General features: G+C 39.0%; 2 protein-coding genes across 2 annotated transcripts; one reads left to right on the forward strand and one right to left on the reverse strand.

Annotated features, from left to right (window-relative positions):
* Positions 1–258: 258 nt before the first annotated feature.
* LOC144660158 (general transcription and DNA repair factor IIH helicase/translocase subunit XPB-like) lies at positions 259–23,744 on the reverse strand. The gene is made up of 39 exons (XM_078520736.1): positions 23,572–23,744; positions 21,239–21,273; positions 21,104–21,146; positions 18,253–18,305; positions 17,586–17,660; positions 16,994–17,074; positions 16,514–16,548; positions 15,566–15,611; positions 15,343–15,417; positions 14,834–14,908; positions 14,145–14,276; positions 13,335–13,385; positions 12,827–12,910; positions 12,429–12,484; positions 12,196–12,267; positions 12,004–12,043; positions 11,715–11,781; positions 11,420–11,494; positions 10,963–10,991; positions 10,399–10,471; positions 10,112–10,182; positions 9,960–10,008; positions 9,613–9,657; positions 9,186–9,250; positions 8,027–8,119; positions 7,867–7,932; positions 7,536–7,577; positions 7,379–7,401; positions 7,180–7,251; positions 6,414–6,510; positions 5,795–5,842; positions 5,628–5,657; positions 5,237–5,276; positions 4,773–4,822; positions 4,072–4,140; positions 3,132–3,161; positions 2,559–2,609; positions 1,481–1,552; positions 259–645 (listed from the first exon to the last, which is right to left on the reverse strand). Exons 1-39 carry the CDS (start codon positions 23,600–23,602, stop codon positions 511–513), a joined length of 2,376 nt encoding a protein of 791 aa, XP_078376862.1. The 5' UTR covers positions 23,603–23,744; the 3' UTR covers positions 259–510.
* On the forward strand, positions 23,704–25,280 carry LOC144661069 (uncharacterized). Its single transcript, XM_078521776.1, has 3 exons — positions 23,704–23,734; positions 23,825–25,177; positions 25,249–25,280. The coding sequence occupies exons 1-3, from the start codon at positions 23,704–23,706 to the stop codon at positions 25,278–25,280; spliced, it is 1,416 nt and encodes a 471-aa protein (XP_078377902.1).
* Positions 25,281–27,129: the final 1,849 nt, after the last annotated feature.

Here is a 27,129-nt window from a genome sequence, read left to right on the forward strand (position 1 = left end):
GTCATTTACAAGCCGGAGTACCCCCCTGGGCCTGCCTTACTAGCCTACCGGTGCTCAGTTTACCTATCCCACGTTCTTGTATGAAAATTGCTGACATTAGCCCCGCGTACTGGCCATTGCGCGTGGCAGGCAGCTCTCGGGTCCAGGACAACTCTTATCCCCACACCTTTCTACCAAACAAATGGTGTCTTTCCTATTGTGCGTATGACATTAAGACCAAACTAATTGCTCTTTTCAGGGTAAAGTTTGACGCGGGCATGGAGTAATAAAATTTATTTATTTTCCTTTACAATAAATTAACAAAAAATGTTCTCTCATCGTATTTGCGTAACACTGGCCGGTCGGCGACATAAGTGGGGCGAGCGAGAGCTGAAAGCCTTCCTTCTTGTCTCTCTTTCTCTTCCAACTCTCTTTTCATCATTCCTCCATTTATGTTTGTGCTCGATTCACACGTTGCTATTAAACAGGCAAGCAACCCTTGCTGCGCAGGCAACACAGAAGTAAACGAGTTTATTTTCTGAACTGTTTAAACAGAGGATGTCGGTTCTTGGTTTGTTTGGCACCACTCTTGTACTCTAGATACATCATGTCATCCGCTCCTGACATGGACGCCATGGAACCTTGTCGGCGAGACACGAGGGAATTCTGAAAAGAACACACAAAACGTCTTTATGTAAATTAAACATAAGCAATTTCTTAGTTGAAATTTTGCGCAAATAAGATGTCTTGATGTGGAAACGCTGGTTCACAGAAAGCACAAGAAAATACAGTTTGAGTTGAACCCCGCTTTACGGGAACCCACTTAAATGGAACCTCCATTCCTACGACAAGTTGACGTTGAATTGTTTGAAATAATGCCTAAATTTCAAATTTTACAGGAAAAGGGAGAAATAGCATTAAAAAGGAACAAAAAATGGATAAGATGATGGCTTTTAAATTTTCCCCGCGCCGCGATTTTAGATTTTATGACGTGCAACGATTGCCCATTCCTCTGCCTTATAACAATAGCGGCAACCATAAATACCGGGGTTTTGTTCGTCTGCAACGCAGTCTAGAAATTTAAAGCGATAATCTTCTCCACTTTTTGTTGCTATTAAATGTTATTTCAGTTTCCCTTGTCCTGTAAAATTTGAAATGTGGACATTATTTCAAACAATTCAGCGTCAACTTGTCGTAAGAGTGAAGGTTCCCTTTAATGCGAAAAACTCATTAAGAACGCTTATCCTTGACCCTCCCCACCCCTCCCACTTAATTCAGAATGACCTGTGCTTCTCCCTTTCCTTGTCACCCAAATCGTACAAGTAACCTACGCCTCCTCTGTCAAGAAAGACGCACTAGTGACGTCCGTGCTCTCCCTCCCCTGTCGTGCAAAGACGTGCATGCGACTCTTCCTAGCCCTGTCACGTCAAGACGTCTCAGTAACCTTCCCGTTCGCCCTCGTACAAGACACCCTTCTTTCTACATTCAAACAAAAACGTACCTGAGAACTACTGCGGCTAATGTCTGTTGCAACTCTCTCTTCTTCAGCATCTGCATCACTGGCAGCAAGCACCTAAAGACAAACGCACATGTGGTCTCATTTTATTTTGCTTGTCACGCAATCTTTGACCCCGTGAGAAGGAAGGATTGAGTGGCGATTACTCGGAGTATGACACATGTGGTCGCAATCAATCGAAAACCTTCTTCCTTGAATTGAAATTTGGCAGAAGAGGATTTTAGGTGACAACGAGCCAATGGATATATCGTTAAATATGTACCACTGCTCTTGCCCGTTTGGAACCAAAACTTTAATAGAGAGATTAAGCATGACGTTATACGACAAACGGCAAACGTGAGCTTGCCTTTCATTTTGTCACCTTTTTATCGAATTCTAAAAAATTAAATTAATCCCTCATAAAAATAGGAAAAAATACACATTCACGACAAACAAAAATTTACTCTTTTCTGCGTACGCTAAGCGGCAGACGGCAGAAGTTGAATTTTTGCCGTTCGCGGGAAAAATAGACATCATGCTTAACCTCTCTAATATAAGATCAGGTCTACGGTACAGTACACATTTAAGAGGCCAGATCTGACAATAGGGCGAGAATTTCAAGTATTGGGCAGAACCCCTCCCACCCCTCGCTCCTAACCTTCAAGTACATCGAAACAGACACAGCTACAAAACTCGGCGCTGGTAATGTGTCGCTAAATTTTAAAGAGAGATAGAAATAAAGGATGACAGTGTCAGTGATTTTAGTCATAAGGTATAGAGCGGTTTTCACTTGAGTGTCGAAAGAAAATTGCGTTTGCTTTGGTTTTGCATTGCTACGCTTAGTGATTGGCTTAAAAATCTCGCGCCACTTTCTCAGCCAATTAGAACTAAAACCAAAACCAATCGTGACTCGCTCGCGCACGTTTTCCCGCGCTTTGTGCCAGCTACATGTATTTGCTTCCAGTTCTGATTGGTTCACTGGATTGTCTGTCTCCTTTGTGATTGGCCGGAGTAATTACTTTGGTTTTGGTTTTACGACACTCAATTGAAAACTGCTCTAACTTTGCCCTGATCACATACATACCTGCTGTAACAGTTCTTGTTGTTTTCTTTTATCTCCGAGTTCTAAATTTTCCTGCCCCAAAAAGAAAATACATAAACGTTTCTAATTTACCGAGATAAACTTTTTTTAATATTAAAGGACCCTAGTCAGCCTCTGCCTTTTTTGATGACATCGAAATTGCGAAAATTGTATGATGAAGCGAAATCTTATTGCATAGCTGCAAATTATGTCGCCGAAAGTCTGTTTTATTGCCTTTAGCAATTTCACAGTGATCTCTTTTGTTTAGACACGCTCCGCTTAACAAACATAACACCGAAACTTTCGTATGTTAACATAACTAAAGGCGTGGCTGACTAGGGAGCGACGAGGTGCAGCACGTGCACATGTGAAAATGACTGACGTTTGACTGATCTTTATGTTGGTTTCAAAAAACGTTCTAGCCAATCAGCGAGCAAACCACCGTTAAACAAGGGACCTGTACACTAAATGTGACTCATTCCTACAACTTGCAACATACTTCTTTTACAGAAATACTATCTGTCTGGAAATAGAAATGGTGTCTGTGACGTGAAGGAACGAGGAGATCTTAATTACCTCTTCCATTCCTGCCAGTCTTGTGATAACCTTCAGCAAAAGAAACAAACGAAAATAAATACAACTGAAACGACTCGAAAGACAACAACTTAAAAGGTAGGTAGTACCTGACGCAAGGCACACACATTTTTCTAGTTCGTCGATTGCAATCCGTTTCAATCTCACCCAATTTTAACCATCCTTCTTCCTTTTTGGCTCTTTATCACAACTTTGGTATTTTTCTACCTTAACACACTCATATTTTAAAACTTCCTTCGATTTGAAGGTACTTTTGTGCATAAAAAAGACAGCACACATACCGTGGCATAGCTCTTACTATATAGTTAAATTCTGATACATTACGCAATTTTTGTTAGACTGTTGATGACGTTTGCTTAGCTCAGTCTGTGATTGGTTCATAAACTCGTGCAATGTGTTGTGACCAATCAAAGCAGACACGCTTTTCCTTTAACCAATCAGAATCAAGACCAAACCTAATCGTGACTTGGAAAATCACCGTGTGCGCGGTTTTTTTTTTTTTTCGCGCTTGGCACCAGTTGCACGTTTTCGCAAATGAAAAGCTTTTTCCGATTGGAGGGGAACGTTAATACCCTAATTTCTTTACTTCACTTAGTTCCACGTTATTTTAACTGCATAACAGAACAAAGAGTCACGTTCCACTCTAACGGACTGCCTGTGACTGTGGTTACAATTTAAGATAGTAGCATTCATAATAAAATTCGGTTTGTATCTGATCTTAAAAATGTTGGTAAAAACGTATAAAACTGAATTTTCGATAACTCTCTGTTACCTTCATCAGAGTTAAAATTGGTTCAGTTTTTGCATAATAAGTATTTATACACCGCCGGTCTCTAGGGATGTTCCCAATGTTCCCAATACATTCATTTGATACCAAAATTTCGACAAAACAACCCGAACCAACAAAAATCAATATATCTACCTTGAAACTGTATCCTTGATTCACCAAGAAGCGCTGTCGTTTTGCAGAATAGTACATTTCCTCTGTGTCCTGTGGAGTCAAAAATAAGTCGAATTGAGGAACAGTGTCAGTTCTTGCTAAAGGTTGAGTGACGATACATACATAAAATACAACACTCGAAACATCAACTTAACAAAATAAGACGGCAGATAATCTATTTGATCAAGTTGTTAATGACCTTAAAGTAAAAAAAAATGCAGGAAAGACAACGTGGCGACAAAATTGTTTCAAATCACATCGCGTAAGGCCATACGATTTCTAGCAAGGAAAAAAGGTAAAGTCTGTGTCCGAGCCATGAGGCTCATACAGCCGGAGCTTATCCCGGTTTCCGTAGCATTAAGCGACTAGGAGTATTGCTACTCCCCCCTGGATGGGATGCTAGTTCATCGCAGGGTTACCCCCCCCAGCAGTAAATTCGCCGGTACCCATTTATACACCTGGGTGGAGAGAGGCACTATGAGAGTTAAGTGCCAGGCCTCGAACCCGGGCCGTTCGACTCGGAGTCGAGCGCGCTAACCATTAGGCCACCGCGCCTCCCACAATTTCTAGCAAGAAAAAGCAATTATCCGTAAGGATATTTTTCAACTAAAAAATTTGTGACGTCGAAATAACGTCTGTGTGGGATATAGTGCGACCCGATGCTTTTTTTTCGTGATACTCACCGTGGAGACGAGAGTGTAAAAGAATGCGTTATATTCTTCGGCAGCCATGTCTATCAAAAACGAAAACAAAAGTTAAAACACAAAAGGACAACAGGCTCGCTGTACATGTACTGCACGTAAAGAAAATATATGCAAGGTATAAGCGTGAAGAGGGGGACTGGGGGATAGGACGAGGGTTATATGTGGGGAGAGGTGGGTGGGTATGGTACGCTACGGTATATCAAATATTCGGATGTGCACCACCAGATCAATCAATCAAAACCTTTATTTAGACACGATGGGGTAAAAAAAGCTACATATCTTGTGGGGTCGTTTCACACTAGCATTCACGGACCAGGAGTATGGCCATTACACCTGAATGGGATTCTTGTCTATCGCAGGTAACACATTTATCACATTGCTAAACGATATTGCAGGAATCATTGAAACACGCCGTTTAGGGAAAAACACAAAGTGAAACTGACCTTTCTTCGCTCGGAGAATTCTACCAAGTCGCTGCGCTTCCTGTTAAATATCAGACAAAAATAAACATAAAAACGTTTCAGATGAGCGGCCCCAACAAAGACAGCCTTGCCCAGCGAAGAGTATTGAAAAACAGCTACGCCCTTTTGAGAATATTTTTCTTTTTAAGACCTATTTAGGGTGATTTCAGCTGGTCGCGGAAAATGAGTACGTTTTGACAAATCTTCGTAAAACGCGAAGAGTTTCCGATGTTTATTGACCAATCAAAAAATAGCACGTACGCTCGTGAGTATTTCGAAAGATTTCACGTGAGGTTGTTTCTCTCTGGCGAAAATCGCAGGATCATTTCTTTCACGGAGAGAACCAGAAGAATCAATACGCAAACACACTTACCTGCCTTCTTGACCCACCATGAGAGGAAATCTGAAATGGAACAGAAAATAAATTCACTTGAAAATGTTTGTTGCTCTTGCGGACAAAAAAATCCAAACGACAAATGAGAGGTTTGATTGAAGTATTTCCCCCAGCAAAATCAAATACACTTGTAATGACTTGCGCACCTGAATCAGGACATTTGCTTCTGGGAGATCAAAGGAATTGTCTCCAACCTGTGAAAAGATAGAATACATGGTTGATACTTAATGTTTTATTTAAGTGTCTCGCTTTCAAATAAAATTTCGTTATGCCAGAGATTACAGCATGATCACCAATTCTCCGAGCAGAGTGCGACCATTTCATCCAGCCAGCACGTTCTGCGTTAAAACTCTGTTATCGGGGGTATAAACAAGTTTAGTCACTGTCTCTTCGACGCCCGTTCGGAAATGGATAAGTCCGAAGGACATTCTCGTCCCCAGAGCTTGTCCCTCTTAGCCGGCTGAGCCTGGGGCACAAGGAACAAGTGGCTCTGGGGACACACGATTTGATTGGCTAGATCTTTAACAAGGGAAATTTAAATTAAGCAAATCAAATCCGCCGTTTAAAAATCCCTTTGCTGTAAGGGATTTTACTGCGGCTAGATTTAAAAATGTAGCCAATCAAATTATGTGTCCACAGAGCCACTTGTTCTTGTGCCCCAGGCTCAGCCGGCTGAGATGGAAAAGCGGTTCTGGGACGAAAATGGCCGAGGAAGACCTAGCACTAAGCCAAGGAGGCCTGTGAAATCAGTCATACTTGTCTTACCTTGGAGATAAAGATCGTATTGACCAAAGGATTGTGCTGAAAATTCTGCAAAATTTGCATTCGTTCACCTTGATGAGTTGGTCCGTAGATAAACGGTCTGAAAACAAAAAAAGAAGATGTTGTATACTTAGCTTGGTTGAACATCAAGGGAAATCTTTTTGACGCAAGATAAAGAAAAACGCTTCCAAAATCTTTCAACAGGAGTCAAACCTACACCTTCAACGCATCGGTAGGACGCTCTACTACTGAGCTACAAGAGACTCGTGGCAAGCAGGGTCTGAATGTAACTAGGTTCAAATGTGCCAAACATTCTACAGACTGTAAGGATAAGTCTCCTACTAACCAGGGCCCGGTTGTTCAAAGCACGATTAAGCTAATCCAGGATTAGCGTGAAATTTGATTTCAATTTTATAACATTTCGTTGAGGTTTTCTGTTAATATTTTCTGTCCCCCAGTTTTGACGTGGACCAGTCTCAAACTTCACAAAACATTAGCTATGGTAAACCATTTAAACAAGAGAAATTAAAACCTTGATCATCTTTTAATCCTGGGTTAGCGTTAATCGCCTTTCGAACAACCCGGCCCAGGGAGCCAAGGATCGTGATTTCAATTGTAGTTGGCTCTCGGTTGCGTTACTGAGTAATTAAATGAATCTTTTGTTAAAACTAGTACTATTTTAATTCAGTTGTATTGTTCTAAAAAAGAATTTTGAAAAATTAGAAAAGCCACATAAATGTTAATTTGTGCAAGCATAGATCAAACTCACTTCTTTAGCTTCTCAGCGTATTTCTTGAGTGCAAACACGTTGTCAGAGAAAACAATGACTTTATCGTTCCGTCTGAAAGAAATAAAATGCACCACAACTGAAACAAAAAATAACTAAATTGCTTTGCCCATCTTTGGGGAGAAAAATATATGTATATTTTTAAGAAAATGCAGCTTTTTTTCCATGCATTATTTCTTACCTTTCATGGAAACGAATCAAAAACTGCGGAGGAAAAATGAGAGATTAAGTGTCAACAGAAGTTAGCAACGGTGGTTTGCGTGAATCAATTCTACTAGTTACGACATGTCATCATTGCGTTATTCACAGTGCATTGTTCAAAGCAAACTTTATCTTACCTCGCAGGATCGGAACTTGTTTGGATTCATGACATATAATAACTAAAAAAGAAATAGAAATAAAACGTTGAAGAAGTGCCGTCTTCCTTTGAGTAATTGTTTTCTAATACAGGCGTTTTCTAATCGCAGCAGCTGTAAACTAAACCCTAACCAATCATGACGTTCATTTTTCATCTGTATGATTGGTCGAAAACAGAACATCTTCCCTGCGATAAGCAGGTGAAAACACAGCATCGCTTTAAGAAAGGAGTTAAAACCACGCTCTGATAATAATACTGCGGATTGTCAAATACCATAATTTTGAAATCAGTCTTTTTTTTTTTTTCCATACCTTTCTCTTTCTTGTCCTGATGTTGAGATATTCTCTGTAAAATTCAGGTGTCATTGGACACCACACCTTAAAATGGTAACATTAAAGTAATTATTAGCGTGACGTATAGAGAATACAATGGTATAAAAAATCATGACGTGAAATATGTGAAATATCGCACCTCTGCACACTGGACTCGTGCAATAAACCCATTATTCTGTAGTTCCATCCAGTTGGCCTCGTAAAGCTTCGGTCCAATGAGGAAATTTAGGTCCTAAAAAACACAACAGGATGAAGTTTCAATCGACGTAGCAACAGATATAGATATAGATATACAGTCAACTCTCTCTTAACGGACACCTCTATAAGACGGACACCTCTTTAAGACGGACACCTGGTGTTGGTCCCATCCCTGCCGTTTTTTAGTCATTTTACTGTAACCAAACTCCCTATAAGACGGACACCTCTCTAAAACAGACAGTTGGAGCAGGTCCCGAAGGTGTCCGTTTTAGAGAGAGTTGACTGTATTTTCATTTTATTTACGTGAAAGCAGTAGTCTTTAAAAGAATCGCCTTACATCTCCCACACAATGCCCGTGGACTGCATGTCCTTGCTAACCGAAGCACAGTAAAGAGAACATAAGGCGGCAGTATCTAAACTGAAAGCAACACTTCTATGCCATTTCAGTTACAGCTACGAGGACGAGATTCAGTTCGAGTACGACTTTTTAAACTTTTCTTGCGCTTTCGGTGATCACATTTCACACCAATCTCCCACCATCACAACCCACACAGCGGTCAAACGTTGCACGCGTGCGCAGTTCCTACGCAATTCCCGCCAAAATTCTCCATACAAAGTCTTAAATTTTCCGAAAGCTTTCGTTTTAAAGCCAAAATTTAACACCGTCCCTGGAAAGTTAACGTTTATATGCTGCTCATGCATCGAAAATTTGGTAAGTGATCTCCACTGAGTTTCCCAGCTTGAAATGTTCTTTAACCACACCATTTCTTTACAATTTCCTACAAAAGTTTGCACACTTTCGAGTCAAATTCTCAGAAACGTTCGAGGCGCCGAAAACCGGAGGTGACGTCATTTTTGCGTTTGATCGCTGTGAATCTCCCACCAATAGTCTTCTGGTCAGCAACATAGAGTGTGGGCTCTGGGAACTTAACTGGGTTAGAATTCAAAAGTCGTACACATACTACATCTCGTACTCGTACTCCGATGTGAAGGTTTCCGAATGAAACTACAAATCCAGGCTGCAAGGCCAGGAGGTTTGGATCGGGAATGGAGGAGGGGGAGGGGAGGGGGGTGGTGTTGGGTTGAAGGACACTACAAACCTGAATCTTGTCATCTTCTCGGACCAGCGTTGCTGTTAGTCCCAGTTTACAATGAGCTTGAACGGCTATTGCAGAAGAGAATAAAACAAGATATCTTTTGACTACTTTTTTAAAATCAGAGTAGTCTCGTACCCAGATGTCTACTTACCACGGTAGGTTGAGAAGATCTGGGTACGAGATTAACATCAAAGGACAGTCATCTCGTGCAGGATTACTCTAGCTTGTAGCGCAGGCGTATTTTGAACGAGCGAGGGCTGAATTTTCCAACGAACGTTAACCAAAGAAAAGAAAGGGGAGGGTTGAGGCGACTGGAAAAGTGAGTGAGTCAGGCTGAAAAGTAAGTGGATCTTCATACGTGAGGTTAGGTATCCTTAAGAAAACTGATCAGGAGCTGCGCAGGATTTAAAACAATTATTAACATCCTTACCTGTTAAAACTCTTCTAAACTGCTTCGCTGGAATGGTGTGAACCTCTGAAGAAAAGAGAAAAGAAAGATATTGTAGGGTAATAGATAGTCCATGGAAGAAATTACTTGAAAGAGAGATCCCCATTTAGCAGCGTGGAAAACAGTTGTGTGAAAAGCAAATCGTGTCTCAGAAACATGACAGTGAAATGATTCTAACTTGCGATCAGGCGTCTTTCTTTGTTTGTGAAAGGGACAAGGAAAAACAAACCGGCAAAAGATGTTGAAAGATCAGAAAAGGCATGCTCGCAAGTAAAATGATTCTGAAACATTTCTGAAGCAAAATTTTCACCGATCTTGGAAAGCCTTACCATCTAAAATCATCAAGCCCCATTCCTGTGTTTGCATGAAATTCATAACCTAAAAAAAGAAAAAATAGAATTAGAAGTAATATTTCTATGATCGATGTCCTTAAGATGGACTTCTCTTTACTCAAGCCAGAGACAGTGTTGTTTACACTAACCTCTCCAGCCTCCCAGGATCTTTTTCCAGTAAATGACACCATAGAATACGTTGAAATAGCAATATTACAGTCTGTAGAGAAACAGTGAAATGAGCGTCTGCATGCATGTCTCTAGAACAGAACGGTTACAAAACTCACCGAAAAGGCGGGAAAAAGCGAAAGAGAACAATCAAATGCGCGTTCAGTGCCAAGCGCGGGAAAGTCACACGTGCTTGCACATGCATGATTGGCAGAAAAAAGGACAGCTTTGCTATGATTGGCTAGATCGTGTTGCACGTGATACTTACTGACAGGTTTATCTTTGGCGTCTGAGGTGAAGCGACAGATCGTGCGGTCATCAATGGTGGACCACATCTTGAACTGAAGTTCAACAAAATAAATAACACAATGAACGATTAAAAATAGTAAATCAATTACCCTGTAATTTTAAAATTCCTTTCTGTGACAATTTGTACAACAATCGCGTTCACTGACTGCGTGAGACTCAACGAAAAACATTTAGTTAAATTTCTCACTAAGCATTTTTTTAACAATACTTAACTTTTTCACTCGGATAGCGTTATCCACCCTCTGAACAACCGTGCGCTGAGGTAAAAATTTGGGGGAAAATGTGACGCTTCGCCTGTTGGCTCAAACGCTAAACTCGCCCGCTAATGTAGCGTAGTTTACTGCTTTTATCAGAGACAATCGTTTTCAACTTTATTTCAAAGTCTAGCTATTATACTCTTGACGGCGATCTACTTATCGGGCACACTATTCACCGATGGTATGGTACAGGTTAGAGGATTTGTCTCGTTCTCAACGTTCCTTTTACTTCCATAAAATGAAGAAATGGCAGTGCATAAATGTACCTGTGTTCGCCACTGTTCTACTGCAACACCTAAAAAGAAAACCGAAAATGACATTTCACAGTTTTATTTTAGCAAAACTAACAATTATAAACGAGGAACAATAAGGCTCCCCCTTCCCTCCCCTGACTTTCGTAGCAGGAAGGCAAGTATTGCTCTTTCTACTGGAAGAGATGCAAAAGCGACTCTCATCGAAAATAATGGAAAGAAGAGAAAGGAGAGAAGCTTATTAACTAGTAATGATTTTTTACTTGTAAATTGCTATATATTATATACATTTAAATCCCGTTAACTCGAACCCTCAAGGGAAATCGAAAACCTTTTGAGTTACCAGGAGTTCAATTTGTTAAGGGTAAAATTAGTAAGAAAATGACCTGAAGGGGAAACGAAGAAGGTTCGAGTTAGCGGAAGTTTCGAATTATTGAAGGTTCGAGTTATCAGGATTCAACTCCATATTTACCTGAAGTGCAAAGAACAAGGCATCGCTTCCTGACTGTACAAGCTGCTGTTACACCAACAAGGGTCTTGCCGGCTCCTGTTTGTAAAGAAATTATGAGAACATTGCACACTTTAAAAACACTAAGAGTACATATTTTGGTATCCTCCTTCCTCCCAAAATAGAATGCTTTTTTGTTGCGGTCACAGAAATCTGACACGCGATGGGCAAATCTTCAATTCGATCATCTTATTTTACTTGTCGTAATACATGTAAAACTCACATCCTTTTGAGGTTCTATAATACTTTCCAATCTTACCACATGGCAAAACGATAACGCCGGATCTCGCCCTTCCATTACCAAACATCTTCCGAAGGCTCTTTTCCTAGCAAATAATTAAAGAAAAGATATGTATTATTAATTTTACAAAGTAATATTATCACTAGTAGAGATTTGTGCCATGTTGCTGCTAGCATGCAAAGTTTCCTCAACTGATTAAATTCACATCAGACGAAGGCACATTGTTTTACATGTCACTTAATTTTCCAAAGTTGTACCATCAGAGATGTGTAATAAAAGAATGTTATGAACATAAGCTGTGATGTACCTGGTACGGCCTTAAAACTGTAGTTGGTTTCAGGTCCATGCTGTTAAATGAATAAATAAGATTAATAATTTGCAAAAAATGGGAAGGGCTAAAGCCCACCCTCCCCCCTGGCTCCACCGTCTCTGTGAAAGCCATTTTACTAAAGAGCTTCAAATTGTAGAAATAATGAAGACGAAAACATACAGTACTTACTTCAGATCAGGATTAACTGAATCATTTTTGAAATCATACTCTGCCAAAAGAGGATAGTCCAGTTCAATACATCTGTCACAAGGGAAGAAAAAAATATTAAAATAGATATACAAAATAAATAAATAAATAATAATTAACAGTAATTATCCCACAATATCCACAACCATGTATTAAGTGTCTTGGTATTACAGTCATGGGAAGTGTCCATTTGTCCAGGTTAAGAGCTAACTTACTTTCTTTGCAAAGTTTCAATGTGCTCCTGATTCACTTCAAATGAATATGTTTGACTCTGTAACATAAAATAGTCACAGAAAGACATTTTAGCACTAATTTTGATAATTAAATTTAAAGTTAATTAATTAAATGACTTCAGTAGGCAATTCTTTGGATTAACATATACATCTTTATACTCAATATCCAGAAGTCAAGATTTCGTTAACCATAGAAATTAAAATCATAATCATCAAGGGGGAAAGGTGCAGTGAGGTGAACCCTATGTGAAGCACCAACCCGTAAACAAGGCCAGACCATGACACTGGGAGCTCCACTCGGTACAGTAATATAATATATTGTTCGGGGATTTTTAAAGTTTATTGACGACATAAATAAAATGTTTATCGATTTTACACACCTCTTCTTCATCTTCATCCTGATCTATCTTCTCAATATAATCAGAAATGTCTGTAGGAATGGCTGTTCCTTCTGACGGCTGATCCTACGAATGTAAAATTATATTTAACTTTCATTTTGAGTAATGAGGATGTAGCAGAAACAAACAACAAACTACATTGTAAAGGCTATGTTATCCTCCGATTTCTTTTTGGCATCAAAGGTAAATCTAAAATAGAAACTTGGTGCATGTATTTTGCTGTACACACAATAATAATAATTATAATAATAATAATAATAATAATAATTAATCATTTCTAAAGTCCAACCAGAAAATTTACTATTAAAACAATACTTAAACAAACAAACAAACAACCAAATAAAAAAATATTAAGAAATAAAATTCATTATCATAATTAATCAACTTAACCATTGATAATGAATAATCGTAGACTGAATCTCAAGAGTTTTCTACTCTCTCATCTGTTAACAAAGATTATTTGATACTCCCTTCTGTAATTCAAAATTACCTGATCTGTTGTTTGAGATGCCTCTCCATTAGATTCCTGTGGCTTGTTAAGCTATTTCCAATTGTAAGAAAGAAGAAAAAAGACTGATTATCAAAACTAAATTACTTCACTCAAGACAATTAATGGACAAAGTGCACTGATTAGAAGTGTATAGTGCAATATGCACCGACCACTGACAAAAAGTGTTGGCGGCTACAGTCGAAGCTCTCGTAAGCGGACAGCCTCGGCACGCGAAAAAAGTGTCCGTAACTGGAGCTGGCCGCTTACAAGAGTGGTTCTCGTACGCGGCCACTAGAGGTGTACGGGATAGATGGCCGCTTACGGGAGCTTGCCCAGCTAACTAAAACCGGACGGACGTGGATAACGACAAAACAAACACTGAAATATGGTACTGTAATTACTGTAAAATCATTGTGACGAACGGCGATGTGAAGTTGATTGATAAAAACAAGTTACAAAGGTTGTTAAAAGGACTTTCTTTGGGATGTCCGCTTACGGGAGCTTAAAAACAAGGAAAAAGTCTAAGTCGTTATCTCAGAAAGTGTCCGCGGCCGCTTACGGGAATGTCCGCTTACGAGAATGTAAAAATACAGAGTTTGTATGGGAGTGTAAAACGGGATTTCAAACAAGGTGACCGTCAGTAGAGCTGTCCGCTTATGAGAGTGTCCGTTAAGAGAGCTTCGACTGTACTTTGCTCTACTTCACTCAGAGAAGTTGGCACCTTTCTCCCTGAATTGAAGTAATTGCAGAAAATATTTTCATTGTCTTAAGTTTAAAATTTGTGGTGCATCCAGTATAATTATTTCACACCTTCAATGATGACTTTCCCCCCACGGTGGATTTAACAAGCTGATCCTCTCCTAAACCGAGTTCAATGTCCTCGTCAGTACGCTTCCGGCATTCTTGAATTTCTGGGTCTCTGAGAAGATGTTGAAGTACTTCCTATTCAAGTACCAAAAACATTAAAAATGATTAATCAAAATCTATCTTTTCCCAGTATTGAGTAAAACTCTCGATTACATTATTTTAGTTATCTTCAGAAGTCTTTAAATATTACTATTATCATCTTAAATTGCTGTGTAAGTCCAATTGGGCATAAAACCTTGGCAAATATTAATTCTGAGTTATTTTTTGGCCCAACAAACAAAAATTTAGTAAATAAATTAAAATATTCACTTGTATTTTATAAGGATTAACATCCCTATTGTCCACATGCCTCAGAAATATCTGTTCAAGGCCAGCACAAGTACCTTGAATGTACCCTGCGTAGCTTGGGGTATTTAAAGCACGGGGTGACAAATTGGAGGCGAAGCCCGCATGCCAATGATCTCAACTCGACTCCTCCCCAATTCCCTGCTTCCCTTCTCTGCCCTAGCCATAAACGAAAAACTCACACTTGGTTGCGAATCCCGCCTACTACGCAGGCCACCTTGTATGTGCCAACTGCAGAACTGATTTTATGATAAATGTTTAATGGCTAAAAGTGTAAATCAACTCACTGGATGACTGCTCTCCACAAAGTATCTGTTATGTTTTAATACTAGTTTCACTTTTCCATAGCTTAACGTGCAGATCTGAAAAACAGAGCCACAACAAAAGATTTTAACACATACTTAACCAGGTGAGCCAACCTGATGCTCTTGTCCATAATTTTTTGGTAATGGTAACAGGACATTAACTCACACAAAATACATGTCAAATACAGTATTTTGCATACACAGATCTACAACTATTATAGGGCTGGGGGGACTGCTACCCCTCCACCCAAAGCCTTTTGTTTGGTAATTTAGAATAAAGTTTTCAAAGCCTTAACCTTTTTCCTCACAAAAACAACCAGAATGCTAGAAATAGTTGTATCACATTCCATCATGAAGTTGTTATCCTAAACAAAATTGGCAAGTGAAATTTGGGGAGAACACTAAACTACCCAGGCATCAACAAAAACAATATTGAAAACTGGTTGTCTAACATTTGCACATTGTTAAGGGAGACATACATTCATCTTTACCTTAATAAACTGGATGATTCCATCAGGGATGGTAGTCTTGCTTAAGCGTCTTAGATATTCAATGATATCGCTTGTCTGGAAAAGAGAAGATCTGCTGGTATTAGGTATGGCTAGAGACAGATGTAAGAGGAGGGAATCAAAGGGAGCCCAGATATTTTTTTTTTATAACAATTAACATTTAATTTATCCTTTTAAACATTTATATTAAATTTATAATTTTCACCTGAAGACCAACAGAGACAGCAGCATAGAGAGAATATGCTGTCAACCTACAAGTAAAAAGAAACACAAAATATACAATGCATATTTATGAATAACTTATAAAAGGAAATACAGTCATGTTCATTTGCATGGGGGAAGTGATGCCAAAAGTCAAGCATGATTACAAAATATTAATCAGTACAGTAGGTCTATGATCTGATGAAAAGTTAGAAACTTTGCCAGTCCTTTCCAAACTTACTTTCAGTAAGTAACTCAAACCAAATATTGAAATGTAACAAATTAAAAATAATTATTGGCTATTATATTATATTTTATTAATATTAATAAAATATTATTGGCCTTAAAAGTTCAGTCCAGTACCCAGGGGCACCCAACAGACCATTTCGGTGAATATCTGTTCGGAAGACCTATAATCGCCTACGATTTTCGGATTAAAGTGTGATGAAAAACTGGAGATTTCTACAGCTCAAACTTTCGTGACATGGGGAAAGTAATGCCTGCTGTTTTCGGAGAGAGAAAAAATAAATGTCGTTTTGGGCACGAAAAAAGGCCAGCTACGATTTTCGAGAAGGCAACTGCGGCTCGTAAATTCGGGTAATAGTATTTCGTTCCCTAAAATTTTCTGAAGTTTAAAAGTTCAGCTAGCGTATCCGAAAAGATACACTTTTCTTAGCGTTTAAAAATATGGCTTTAAAATGCACAAAAAGGACACTTATAACGTAAAAACGGTGTTCTGACACCTATATTAAAATTTTCTCGTTGGGTGCCCCTGAGTACCTCTAATCTATTCTAACCAATTGAGCCAATTATTTCCATTGAATAGGGCCATATTAAAAAGCTTTTCTATCCAATACATAGAGAATGAGGATCTTTGGTCAGGAATACTTTGGCAAATGTTGATAAAAGTTCACAAAGTTAATAATAATTCACCCAACACTTTGTCTCTCACCTATATTCATGGATGTGCTCTGGTCTGCAAACAGGCTATTGAGAAATTGACACATATTAATTGTCTGATTAACATTTTCAAGAATTTGTTATTTTATAAGTCTTCATTATTGACTGTAAATCATAAACATACATGAAATGATGGTTGAGAAATGTAAATTGAGAAATGTAAATTAAAAGCTTTAATTTAAAAATCTCAAATAACGGCATAAGTTCTTACAAAAGGTGTACTTATTCATAAACATATTAATGGTTGAGACCTAAATCTGTATAACTACATTAAACAAAGTTATAATTTTATTTAGTTTCTCAAGAAAGTGTTCTGCTAATTAACATTTCAGACTGAAGTCCGACAAACTCTGATGATGGGCTAACACTCAAAACTTAACATCAACTATTCAAATTTGGCTATGCAGTGGTTAATAATTTATCTTTATCAACTTCCAATTGATAATCATCTATCTGTTATTACAGGACATACCTCAGAAATAGCAATAAGAAAGTCATGAGCATGTTTGTAGACAGGAGAAAATGACTCCAGGAATATGTGCCCATCAGGAGCCTGATAAACAAAAAAAAACAGTAACAGAACATTGAATTGACCAAATTAATTATTAATCATACCGGTGTAGAGCAGTTTTCAATTGAGTTTCGTAAAACCAAAACCAAACTAATCAATCTAGCCAATCGGAAATTAAGAACGCAGACAATCCAATGAACCAATCAAATTTCAAAGCAAATACATGTACATGGCAGGAAGCATGGAAAAACGTGCACAAGCGAATCCCAGTTGGTTTTGGTTTTACTTCTGATTGACTGAGAAAATGGCAAGAGAGTTTTAAACCAATCATTGAGCGTACTAATGCAAAACCAATGCTAATGCGAATTACTTTTGACACTCAAGTGAAAACCGCTCTAAGCATCACTGCTAGTGAGTAAACTGACAGAAAATATTTCATCAGGCAAAAGCCAATATCTGAATGTCTACAGTATCCCTGTTTGCCAAATGAACAGTTACTAGAACAACAGAGAAGAAAGGCTGTACTGTACTCATAACCTTATAATTTGCTTACCACCCAGAGAGGTCTAGAGGAATGATCTGCTTTGAGCTCTGTTATCTTGCGATAGTCTTTGGCTCCAAACTCATCCTGTCAGGAATCAATTGATGATCATTATTTAAACTACTTATCAGTAAGCTTATGATCAGTAATGATATCAGCCATGCACAAGTCAACTAACGTGATGTTTCTTTAGGCTACGTTTACACAGGACTGGACCGGAACCGTTCCGAACCGGACCGGATTGGCTACTGTTTACATGGAACCATTTGGAACCAATCCATGTGTTTACACGGGACCGTTCTGGAACCGGTCAGGAACGGATCCAATACTGGACCTGCAAAATAGCAGGTCCAGTTTTGGATCCGTTCCGGACCGGTTCCAGAATGGTCCCGTGTAAACAGAAAGCCTATCCGGTCCGAAAATCGGACCGGATCGGTTTGAAACCGGTCCCGTGTAAACAAAGCCTTAGTTAAGAGCATTCTCAACATCCTAATTCAGTATGAACTTAGTTTGTTATTTTGTAAAACATCAGTTTAGACCCTTAACCTTTTTACAAAAGTCAAGCCATACAATGTCCACTAAGACAACGACTTTGTAGAGGGTGACCACTTAATGCAGGACTGTTGCAATGCCTGGTTAACTTTATAATTATTGAATGAAGATTGAATATTCAACTTACTTCATTTGCCTCATCTCTCACTGCAGCCGATGAAGACTTGGGTGCAATTTCAGCTAAAAACAAAATAATTATTTAAGTCTGAGACATGTACACTTGTAAGTTAATGAAGTATAATAATTAACAAAAGTTTAAAGTTGCACTTTTATTAAAATATTATTGTCTCAGGTTCATTGTGATAATCATAATGTGGAACAGTTGAAAGGGAAATAAAATCAAAGATAAATTTAAACCACAACATATAATAGCCACTTAAGTGGTTTAAATTTATCTTTAGTTTAAAATTTTTCAAACCGGTTTGATTTTGATTTTTCATTGTCTTGTTTCGTTGTTGTAATCTGAAACAAAGGAAAAAATTCATGCATGATAAACTGCTAAAAGGGATTTTTTTTTTATCAAAACACCTGGTGGTTTCTGGCTCAGAATTCTGTTCTTTTTATCGTTTCTCTTTTCTCTTATATTATTAAAATTCTAAAAATCTTTTCAGGTATGTAATAAATCTCTTATCAACCAAGCTTGCTTGTGACTATGCTGAGAGGATTATGGCCCTTGGTCTTTCCTTGGCCCTCAGCTGTGAGAACTTCTAGCTCCCCACACATCAACAATTCATTTTCAATTGATGCACACAATTCAGAATGGTCATCACCAGAAGATGTCTTCACAATAATATTCGTAACAGCAGAGATTTAGAAAACGATTTTATAATGAAATTAAACGCTAAAATATTGTTAAAATTCATTTTAAAACTTTTAAAAAGTAGACGACGTTTCGGCGCTACTCTACGCCATTATCAAGTCAAAAGAAGTGATAGTTAAAATAAGAATATATATAACGTGAAACAATAAAAATAGTTGTGTGTCCTATGGGCATAATACGTAATGTAAAACAATGGAAAAACTAAAAGTTCTAATTAAAAATAGGGAAGTGTCAAGTAAATAATTTGGCGCGGATACAGTCACTCTGGGTGTTCAGGGAAGGATTAATGTCCCTGATGAACAGCATTTTGTATACGAGGCAGTCAAACTTGCTTCTGCATTTCTTTAAAACTCTGAAAAGGTGATTAATCTTTGCTCCTTTGCTGCCATGTTGTGCCTCAAGGTGTCTACCGATCGCAGAATAACGGTGCTCACTAATGCGTTGATGTAGGTGTCGGGCAGTAAACCCGACATAACTTGCATCACACAAATCACATTGAAACAAGTAAACAACGCATTGTGTGTTTACGATCGGGGGCTTGTTTTCCTTTACGCACAAAATCTGTGACAGTTTTCTGCTGGTAAAGACGGGTTTGACATCGATGTTGATCTTGGATCCCAGAGAATGAATTTCTTTGCGGACGCGATTAGCTGATCGTTGATCTTTAAAAGGCAATGAAATGTAGACAGATGGCTCTGATGGGGTTGCGGTGTGCGGTTCTGTATTAGTTTCTTGCCTGAACTTGCGTATTGTAGAATCGACTAATGCGTTCGGGTAGTGTAGTTTTGAAAACATGGTACGTAACTTGTTGCACTCTTTCATGAAGGCTTCTTCTGTGGAGGATAAACGGTGCGCCCGATCAACCATTGTGTTTACCAGGCCTTTTTTGTACAAGTTACGCACCATGTTTTCAAAACTACACTACCCGAACGCATTAGTCGATTCTACAATACGCAAGTTCAGGCAAGAAACTACAGAACCGCACACCGCAACCCCATCAGAGCCATCTGTCTACATTTCATTGCCTTTTAAAGATCAACGATCAGCTAATCGCGTCCGCAAAGAAATTCATTCTCTGGGATCCAAGATCAACATCGATGTCAAACCCGTCTTTACCAGCAGAAAACTGTCATAGATTTTGTGCGTAAAGGAAAACAAGCCCCCGATCGTAAACACACAATGCGTTATTTACTTGTTTCAATGTGATTTGTGCGATGCAAATTATGTCGGGTTTACTGCCCGACACCTACATCAACGCATTAGTGAGCACCGTTATTCTGCGATCGGTAGACACCTTGAGGCACAACATGGCAGCAAAGGAGCAAAGATTAATCACCTTTTCAGAGTTTTAAAGAAATGCAGAAGCAAGTTTGACTGCCTCGTATAAGAAATGCTGTTCATCAGGGACATTAATCCTTCCCTGAACACCCAGAGTGACTGTATCCGCGCCAAATTATTTACTTGACACTTCCCTATTTTTAATTAGAACTTTTAGTTTTTCCATTGTTTTACATTACGTATTATGCCCATAGGACACACAACTATTTTTATTGTTTCACGTTATATATATTCTTATTTTAACTATCACTTCTTTTGACTTGATAATGGCGTAGAGTAGTGCCGAAACGTCGTCTACTTTTTTTAAAGTTTTAAAATGAATTTTAACAATATTTTAGCGTTTAATTTCATTATAAAATCGTTCACAATAATATTTCCAATAAAATGTATGGCTGGATGAGAAAATTTGGCTGTCAGTCATTTTGCATGGACCTGGTTGTGCTTGGTTCATACATCAAGACAATAAAAATTTGTAAAAAATGAATTAAAAAGTTGACACTGGCTAAAAAATGGTTTTGGACGTTTTGGCCACTACTGTTGCCTTCTTCAGCAAGATAAAGACATTCACACATTAACAGGACGCCGTTGAACATTTGCATTTTTTTTTATCTTGCTGAAGAAGGCAACAGTAGTGGCCGAAACGTCCAAAAACCATTTTTTAGCCAGTGTCAACTTTTTAATTCGTTTTTTACAAATTTTTAACATGTCTGGCTACACACCAAACATTTTTATCAAGACAATAAACCAAAATTTTTTTCTCCAGCCCTCCTACGCAGTCAATTAGCACATAATATCAGACTGTTTTAATATTACTACATACCATCATCTACAGATTCATCATCAAATTCTTCCTCTTCATCCACCTAATAAGCAATGTTTAACGTTAGATTTTCTACTTGCTAAGGAAGGCAAGATGTCCATTCAAGGTAGTGCTTTATAACGCATGCACATGTACCTTGTTTCTCTTGGCTTTCCTTGATGACTTTGAAGCTGTGTGAGAGAGTTCATATGACAATAAACAGGAAATTATTGTTTTATATACATCATATGATACCATTCTTTAATTACATGTATATTTAAAATAATTATTATTATAATATATTAGGGTATAGTAAAATCCCAATCTCTACAATAAAAAATAAAAAAGAACCCCAATTTCTCAAACCCTCAGTTTCTCGAAACTCTCAATTTCTCAAAGCAATTTTTGTTTCCCTTAGATTGTACATCTCTGTAATTTAACAGAACAAATTATGGGAAATACTCCACTAGGAAAAAGATAATTAACATCTGGAATGAAATACCAAAGACTATCAAATGCTCTACATCTTTAAAAATCTTTAAAACGAAAATGAAACAATTCTTTTTGCAAAATTGATACTGACATAGATCTTATTTTGTTAATCGACTACATAGCTTAGCTCAACATCATTTGCAATGGTTTGTTAATTTTTTATATAATTCCAATCTCTGATACCATCTGACTAAAATTAGATAGCGTACTTTTATAAGGGAGACTACTTTTTAAAAGCCCGCGAGGGTTTCCTTAGTCTTCCTCCCTAATGCAGATTGTAACAGACAAATATACATGCTGTATTATTCTATTATGGGAAATAAAGTCAATTCAATTCAATTCAATTTTACCCCTGATTTTTGAGCCTCAGAATTTCTCAAAACATTTTTTTTTTGTTCCGCCTGAAGGTTTGAGAAAACAGGATTCTACTCTACATCTTGGTGTTATGGAAACTTTTGTTGGTTAGCTATAGAGTACCAAAGTGATGACGTCATAAATAATAATTTTCTGATTTATTAAAATTTGATTCCAGATTTGTATAGAATCTCTAGAAAGAGGTTCACATTTCAAATTTCATGAAAATTGGTTCAATAGTGGCTGAGATATGACCAGCTGAATATATAATTACCCCATACAAATCTCTGTATTTTCGGCTTGGTTCATAAAGTTTGGAACCAAGTCGAAAATACAGAGATTTGTATGGGGTAATTATATATTCAGTTGGTCATATCTCAACCACTATTTGAACCAATTTTCATGAAATTTGAAATGTAAGCCTTTTTCTAGACATTCTATACAAATCTGGAATCAAAATTTATGAAATCAATTTTTCATTTTTTTGTGACGTCACACTTCGGTACTCCATTGTGCCTTGGTTAGGGTATTGCTTGTTTCCTTCTGTTAAATCCTTTGTTTTACACCATTTGGTGACACCATTTGGTGACCATGCCATCCACAACATCAAGAGGCCATTTATAAGATTATGATTTTGCTATAGAAACTTAAAAAATACAAAACTCAAGTAAAGTTATGTGAGACCTTCCAAGGGGGTTTCTGATGTCGCTTTGTTGCTAGTTTTCCAACCCGCCACCTTCTTGGTTAGGGAAAATGTTCGCTGTCGCTTTTTGCTAGAATACAAATGTCACTGTACGTAATTTTGTTTAATTTAAAGTGTTAGCGTCTGTAAATATTTCCTTCTTTTAATAGAAGATCAACCACTTATAAAGTTTTCGCTTTGTTGAAACTAAAAATGTATTGTCACTGCTGCAAATTATTGTCACCCTTTTTCTGTCAGTTTTTATCAGCTGTCAATGTTTTGGAACTAGATTGTTGCCACATTTTGGAGCAATGTCGCCTGTTGCCAAAAGCCCTTGGAAGGACTCTTATGTAACTGTACATGTTGCTATGCTGTAATAAGTGGGAGGTGGTGTGCATTGCTCTCGTCCATAAGACTAAAAAATAATAGTTACATACATAACTGTATATGGAACTTCCCAGTAATGAGGCCCTGCTAGGGGGGGGGAGGGTTCCCGTATCACTTGTCTAAATTTGAAAAATGCACCGTGCTGCTGTTTTATCAAACTTCGCGTCCCTGTCGATAGTAAAATTTTCAATTACATGTCCTTGTAGGAATTTATTTTTTTCCAAAAGGGTTGCCATTTGTCGCCATTTTATTTAATGTGCTGTCGTTATATTTTTTGGACCATGTCGCTTTTTGGGCCATGTTGGAATTTTCTTTGGCAGGGCCTCAGTAATCAGACAATTTACTTGGAATAACACGCTATTCATTGTGTCATCATAATATGATTACAGATAAATCCTGGGCTTACTTTTAAGATCTAAAAAATTACTTTTGCTTATGAAAGACTTATTCTATTCAAACTGCCTCTAAATTAAACCTTGCCCTCGCCGATCGATAACACACAGTAGCACTACTCTCCGACATCGGTGATCATCAATTAATTGAAGATGTAAGTTATGGGTGAGAATGTACTTACAATCATCCGTCTTGCGTTTCTGACTTTTCATTACGATCCTTCAGGCAAGAAAGTTCCCCCAATCAAGAACCATGCCATAAACCACTTGATTTGAACGAACTTCTCAGTGTAATAACTGATTATTTCCCTAGCATGTCATTTAACTCGTTTTCCCCAGCTTTGCGTTTTATATCCACCAGGCGTTCCTTGTTAAGCGTAAAGAGGTCTGGAAACCATTTGTCCGCTGGATAAAGGTAACGTCTTCGCCTTAAAGCTCACTTCAGTGAAGACTCAACCGAAGTGCAGGGTGAAATTGAGTCCCCAGCCGGTAACATCACCAGCAATAATCTTACTAACCCTAGGCCTGACGACGATGAATTACCTCCCGATCAGAGTGGTGGTTCTACTTCCACTAATGTCCTCCCAAGTACGCATAACAAAGATATTCTTGAATCATTGAAACCCAAACGCAGCAAGTGGACCCCTCCACCGGGTAATTTCTCCGCCCTGGATCATTATATTGACAAATGCCGTAGAGAAGTGAACCAACTTGATTTCAAGAGTAAGGCAACACGGTACAATCTCACCATCGGGGAACAAGAGGCCCTACGGAGACTCAGAAAACTAACTGACGTTGTATTTAGAGCGGCTGACAAAGGAGGAGCATTTGTGGTTTGGAGGAAAGATCTCTACCTGGCTGAGGCCTACAGGCAACTGTCGGATGGTAATTTTTACCAGCGAATTCCTGAAGACGCAACGCAAGAAAATCAGAATATAGTCCGTTCATTTGTTCAACGGGCTATAGAAGCCAATGAACTCCCTCCATCGGCCACTAACCTTCTTGTGGAACATGCACGAACTTCGAAGTTCTATTTACTGCCCAAGATACACAAGCCTGGTAACCCAGGAAGACCAATTGTCTCCGCTTGCGCATGTCCAACAGAACATCTACCCAGCTATCTCGACAAGCTAACAGCACCATTTGTACGCCAATTGGATAGCTACGTAAAAGACACGACCCACATGTTACAACTACTTGACTCGTTTCAGTTTAGTGAAGATGGCCAACACCGTTTGGTCTTTACAATGGACATAAAATCCTTGTACACGATCATCCCAAACGACGAAGGTCTGTTAGCTCTGAAACACTTTCTGGACAAGAGAGAAAAGTCAGAAAACAAAGATCCCCCGACAGACACTCTTGTTCGAATGGCTGAATTACTACTCACCTTAAACACCTTTGAGTTCAACGGGGACTACTACAAGCAAGTCGGTGGTGTAGCAATGGGGAGTAAATTAGGTCCCAATTACGCATGTCTCTTTGTTGGCTACGTAGAGGAGAAAATGCTTGCGGAGTACCCCAGCGAGAAACCAGAATTGTACAAACGATTCATGGATGATGTGGCAGGCGCAACTTCATGTAGCGAACAAGAACTACAGCGGTTTCTTGAGTTTGCGTCCAACTACCATCCCAAGATTGACTACACGTGGTCTGTCTCAGCCGACAAATTCCCGTTCCTGGACATCTACATGATTCCGCGTGGTAACCGCATAGAAACATCAATTTATTACAAAGAAACAGATAGTCATTCGTACCTTGACTTTGGATCATCACATCCATCCAAATGTAAAACATCGATTCCGTATAGTCAGTTCCTAAGGCTGCGAAAGATCTGCAGTGACGATGATGATTTTCAGCACGAGACATCCCCGGGGGGATACTCCCATAAATTTCGGATAGGGGTGTGCCGCCAAGGTTCTTAAACCCTGACCCTATTTAAGGATAAAGAAAGCGAAAATTGATACCCTTTTAAAGGCCCAAAACCGAAAAATGACACCCTATTCAAGGGGAGGAGAAGCGTTCCATGACGACCCAAATAACGGCTAACCGCGCACGGCAACACACAATCCTCTATAAAATCGCTTTACTAATAACTGAACAGTAAATTCAGTTTTAAAATACCTTTTTTGGTTTAGCTGGGCGTTTATTTTAGCTTATAGAATTTAGGTACCCTACCTAAGGATCACACCGGGAACAAATTGCCAAAATGAGCAAAAATGATACCCTATTTAAGGACTGAGAACCTCAAAAACCATACCCTATCGGGCGGCACATACCTATATAGGCCACATATGGGAGTACCCCCACCGGGGAGACATCTAACATGGAAAGGCATTTTGCGGCACGTGGCTACCCACAAGACGTAATAACCAGAGCACGTGTACGAGCGGAAGCAAAACGAAGAGAAGATCTACTCGCATCCACCGCCGGGAACGAAACTGCCGTCGACCGCCCACCTCTGGTTATCACGTATCATCCCAAGAACGTTTGGAACTTTTCAATCTTACGCGATGACCAAAGCACGAGCGCCATTTACAACAAGCCGCCACTAAAGGCCTTTCGACGTGCAAAAAATCTCAAAGATTTACTAGTACATTCTAGCCTACCGCCAGATCCCCAGATTCAAGTGGGTACTTACCCCGGGGGGGGGGGTACTCAAAAAAGTTTTGTACGGGGAGGCTCCGCCCGGAGATCCAACCCCTTACCCTTTTATATACCATTTTGATAGAAAAAGGTACCCCTTTTGTATACCTTTTATTGCAAAAAGGCACCCCTTTCATATACCTACACGACATCACATTAACCTAAAACGGGAAGTTTTCTTGTTATTTTTATGTAGCGCTTAATAAATTAAAACGATACAGGCAAAAGTTGCGTCTGCTCGAAATATTAATTGTAAAGGCCTTTTAAAATAACATTATGGCAGATTTCCCTACCCTTTCATATACCTCAACTTGTGAAATCCCTACCCTTTTATATACCTGGAGCCTGAAAAAGGTACCCCTTTCGGGCGGAGCCTCCCCGTATAGGCCATTATAGGGAGTACCCCCCCCCCGGGGTACTTACAAATGCGACCGACGCGACTGCCGAACCTGTCCTTTTGTAAACTCCAGTGACAGAATAAGAACTAACAATGGACATATCAAAATCTCGGGCCATTATACGTGCATCACAAGTCAACTTGTTTATTGCATTTCATGCCGTAAATGCCCCGGGATGGTCTACATTGGAGAGACAGGCCGTCGGCTCGGAGATCGCTTCAGAGAGCACCGTTTAGACGTCATACGGAAGAGAGTTGAGCTGCCGGTGCCTGAACATTTTACGAAACCAGGCCACAACCTTAACGACATGATGGTCGCAGTGATAAGAGCAAACCTGGCTGATCAAGCAAAGAGAAGACGTGAGGAAATGCGAGTCATCTTCAATTTCAAGACCCTGGCACCGAGCGGGCTAAACCAAGACTTTAGCTTTACTTAAGTAACTCGTATGTCGCCCCATGTGAGGGAATCCGGAATCCGGAATCCAACATTTTTTGCTTTGCTCTTGGAATCTGGAATCCAGGCCTTTGGAATCCGGAATCCCGCCTGTGGAATCCAGAATCCAGCCTCATGTGGAATCCGGAATCTACCATCAGAGCACTACAAAAACTATGAAGCTAACCCAGAGGAGGTTGGACACGGACCGGGTTGCATTATGGGTCAAATATTAAATTTTGCTCATTTGACTGAAACCGTCAC

Source organism: Oculina patagonica, chromosome 7 (assembly GCF_052425735.1).
Source record: "Oculina patagonica isolate OP01 chromosome 7, crgOcupat, whole genome shotgun sequence".
NCBI classification, from domain to species: Eukaryota; Metazoa; Cnidaria; class Anthozoa; order Scleractinia; family Oculinidae; genus Oculina; species Oculina patagonica.

Coding starts and splice junctions, on each gene's coding strand:
- LOC144660158 (XM_078520736.1), bottom strand. CDS start 23,602: ATGAAAAGTCAGAAACGCAAGACGGATGATT. Junction 13,386..14,144: donor GGGGAAAGTCATCATTGAAG/GTGTGAAATAAT, acceptor AATTGGAAATAG/CTTAACAAGCCACAGGAATC. Junction 10,472..10,962: donor TAGAACAGTGGCGAACACAG/GTACATTTATGC, acceptor GTTGAACTTCAG/TTCAAGATGTGGTCCACCAT.
- LOC144661069 (XM_078521776.1), top strand. CDS start 23,704: ATGTCATTTAACTCGTTTTCCCCAGCTTTGC. Junction 23,735..23,824: donor CTCGTTTTCCCCAGCTTTGC/GTTTTATATCCA, acceptor TTCGCCTTAAAG/CTCACTTCAGTGAAGACTCA. Junction 25,178..25,248: donor ATCATCACATCCATCCAAAT/GTAAAACATCGA, acceptor GATGATTTTCAG/CACGAGACATCCCCGGGGGG.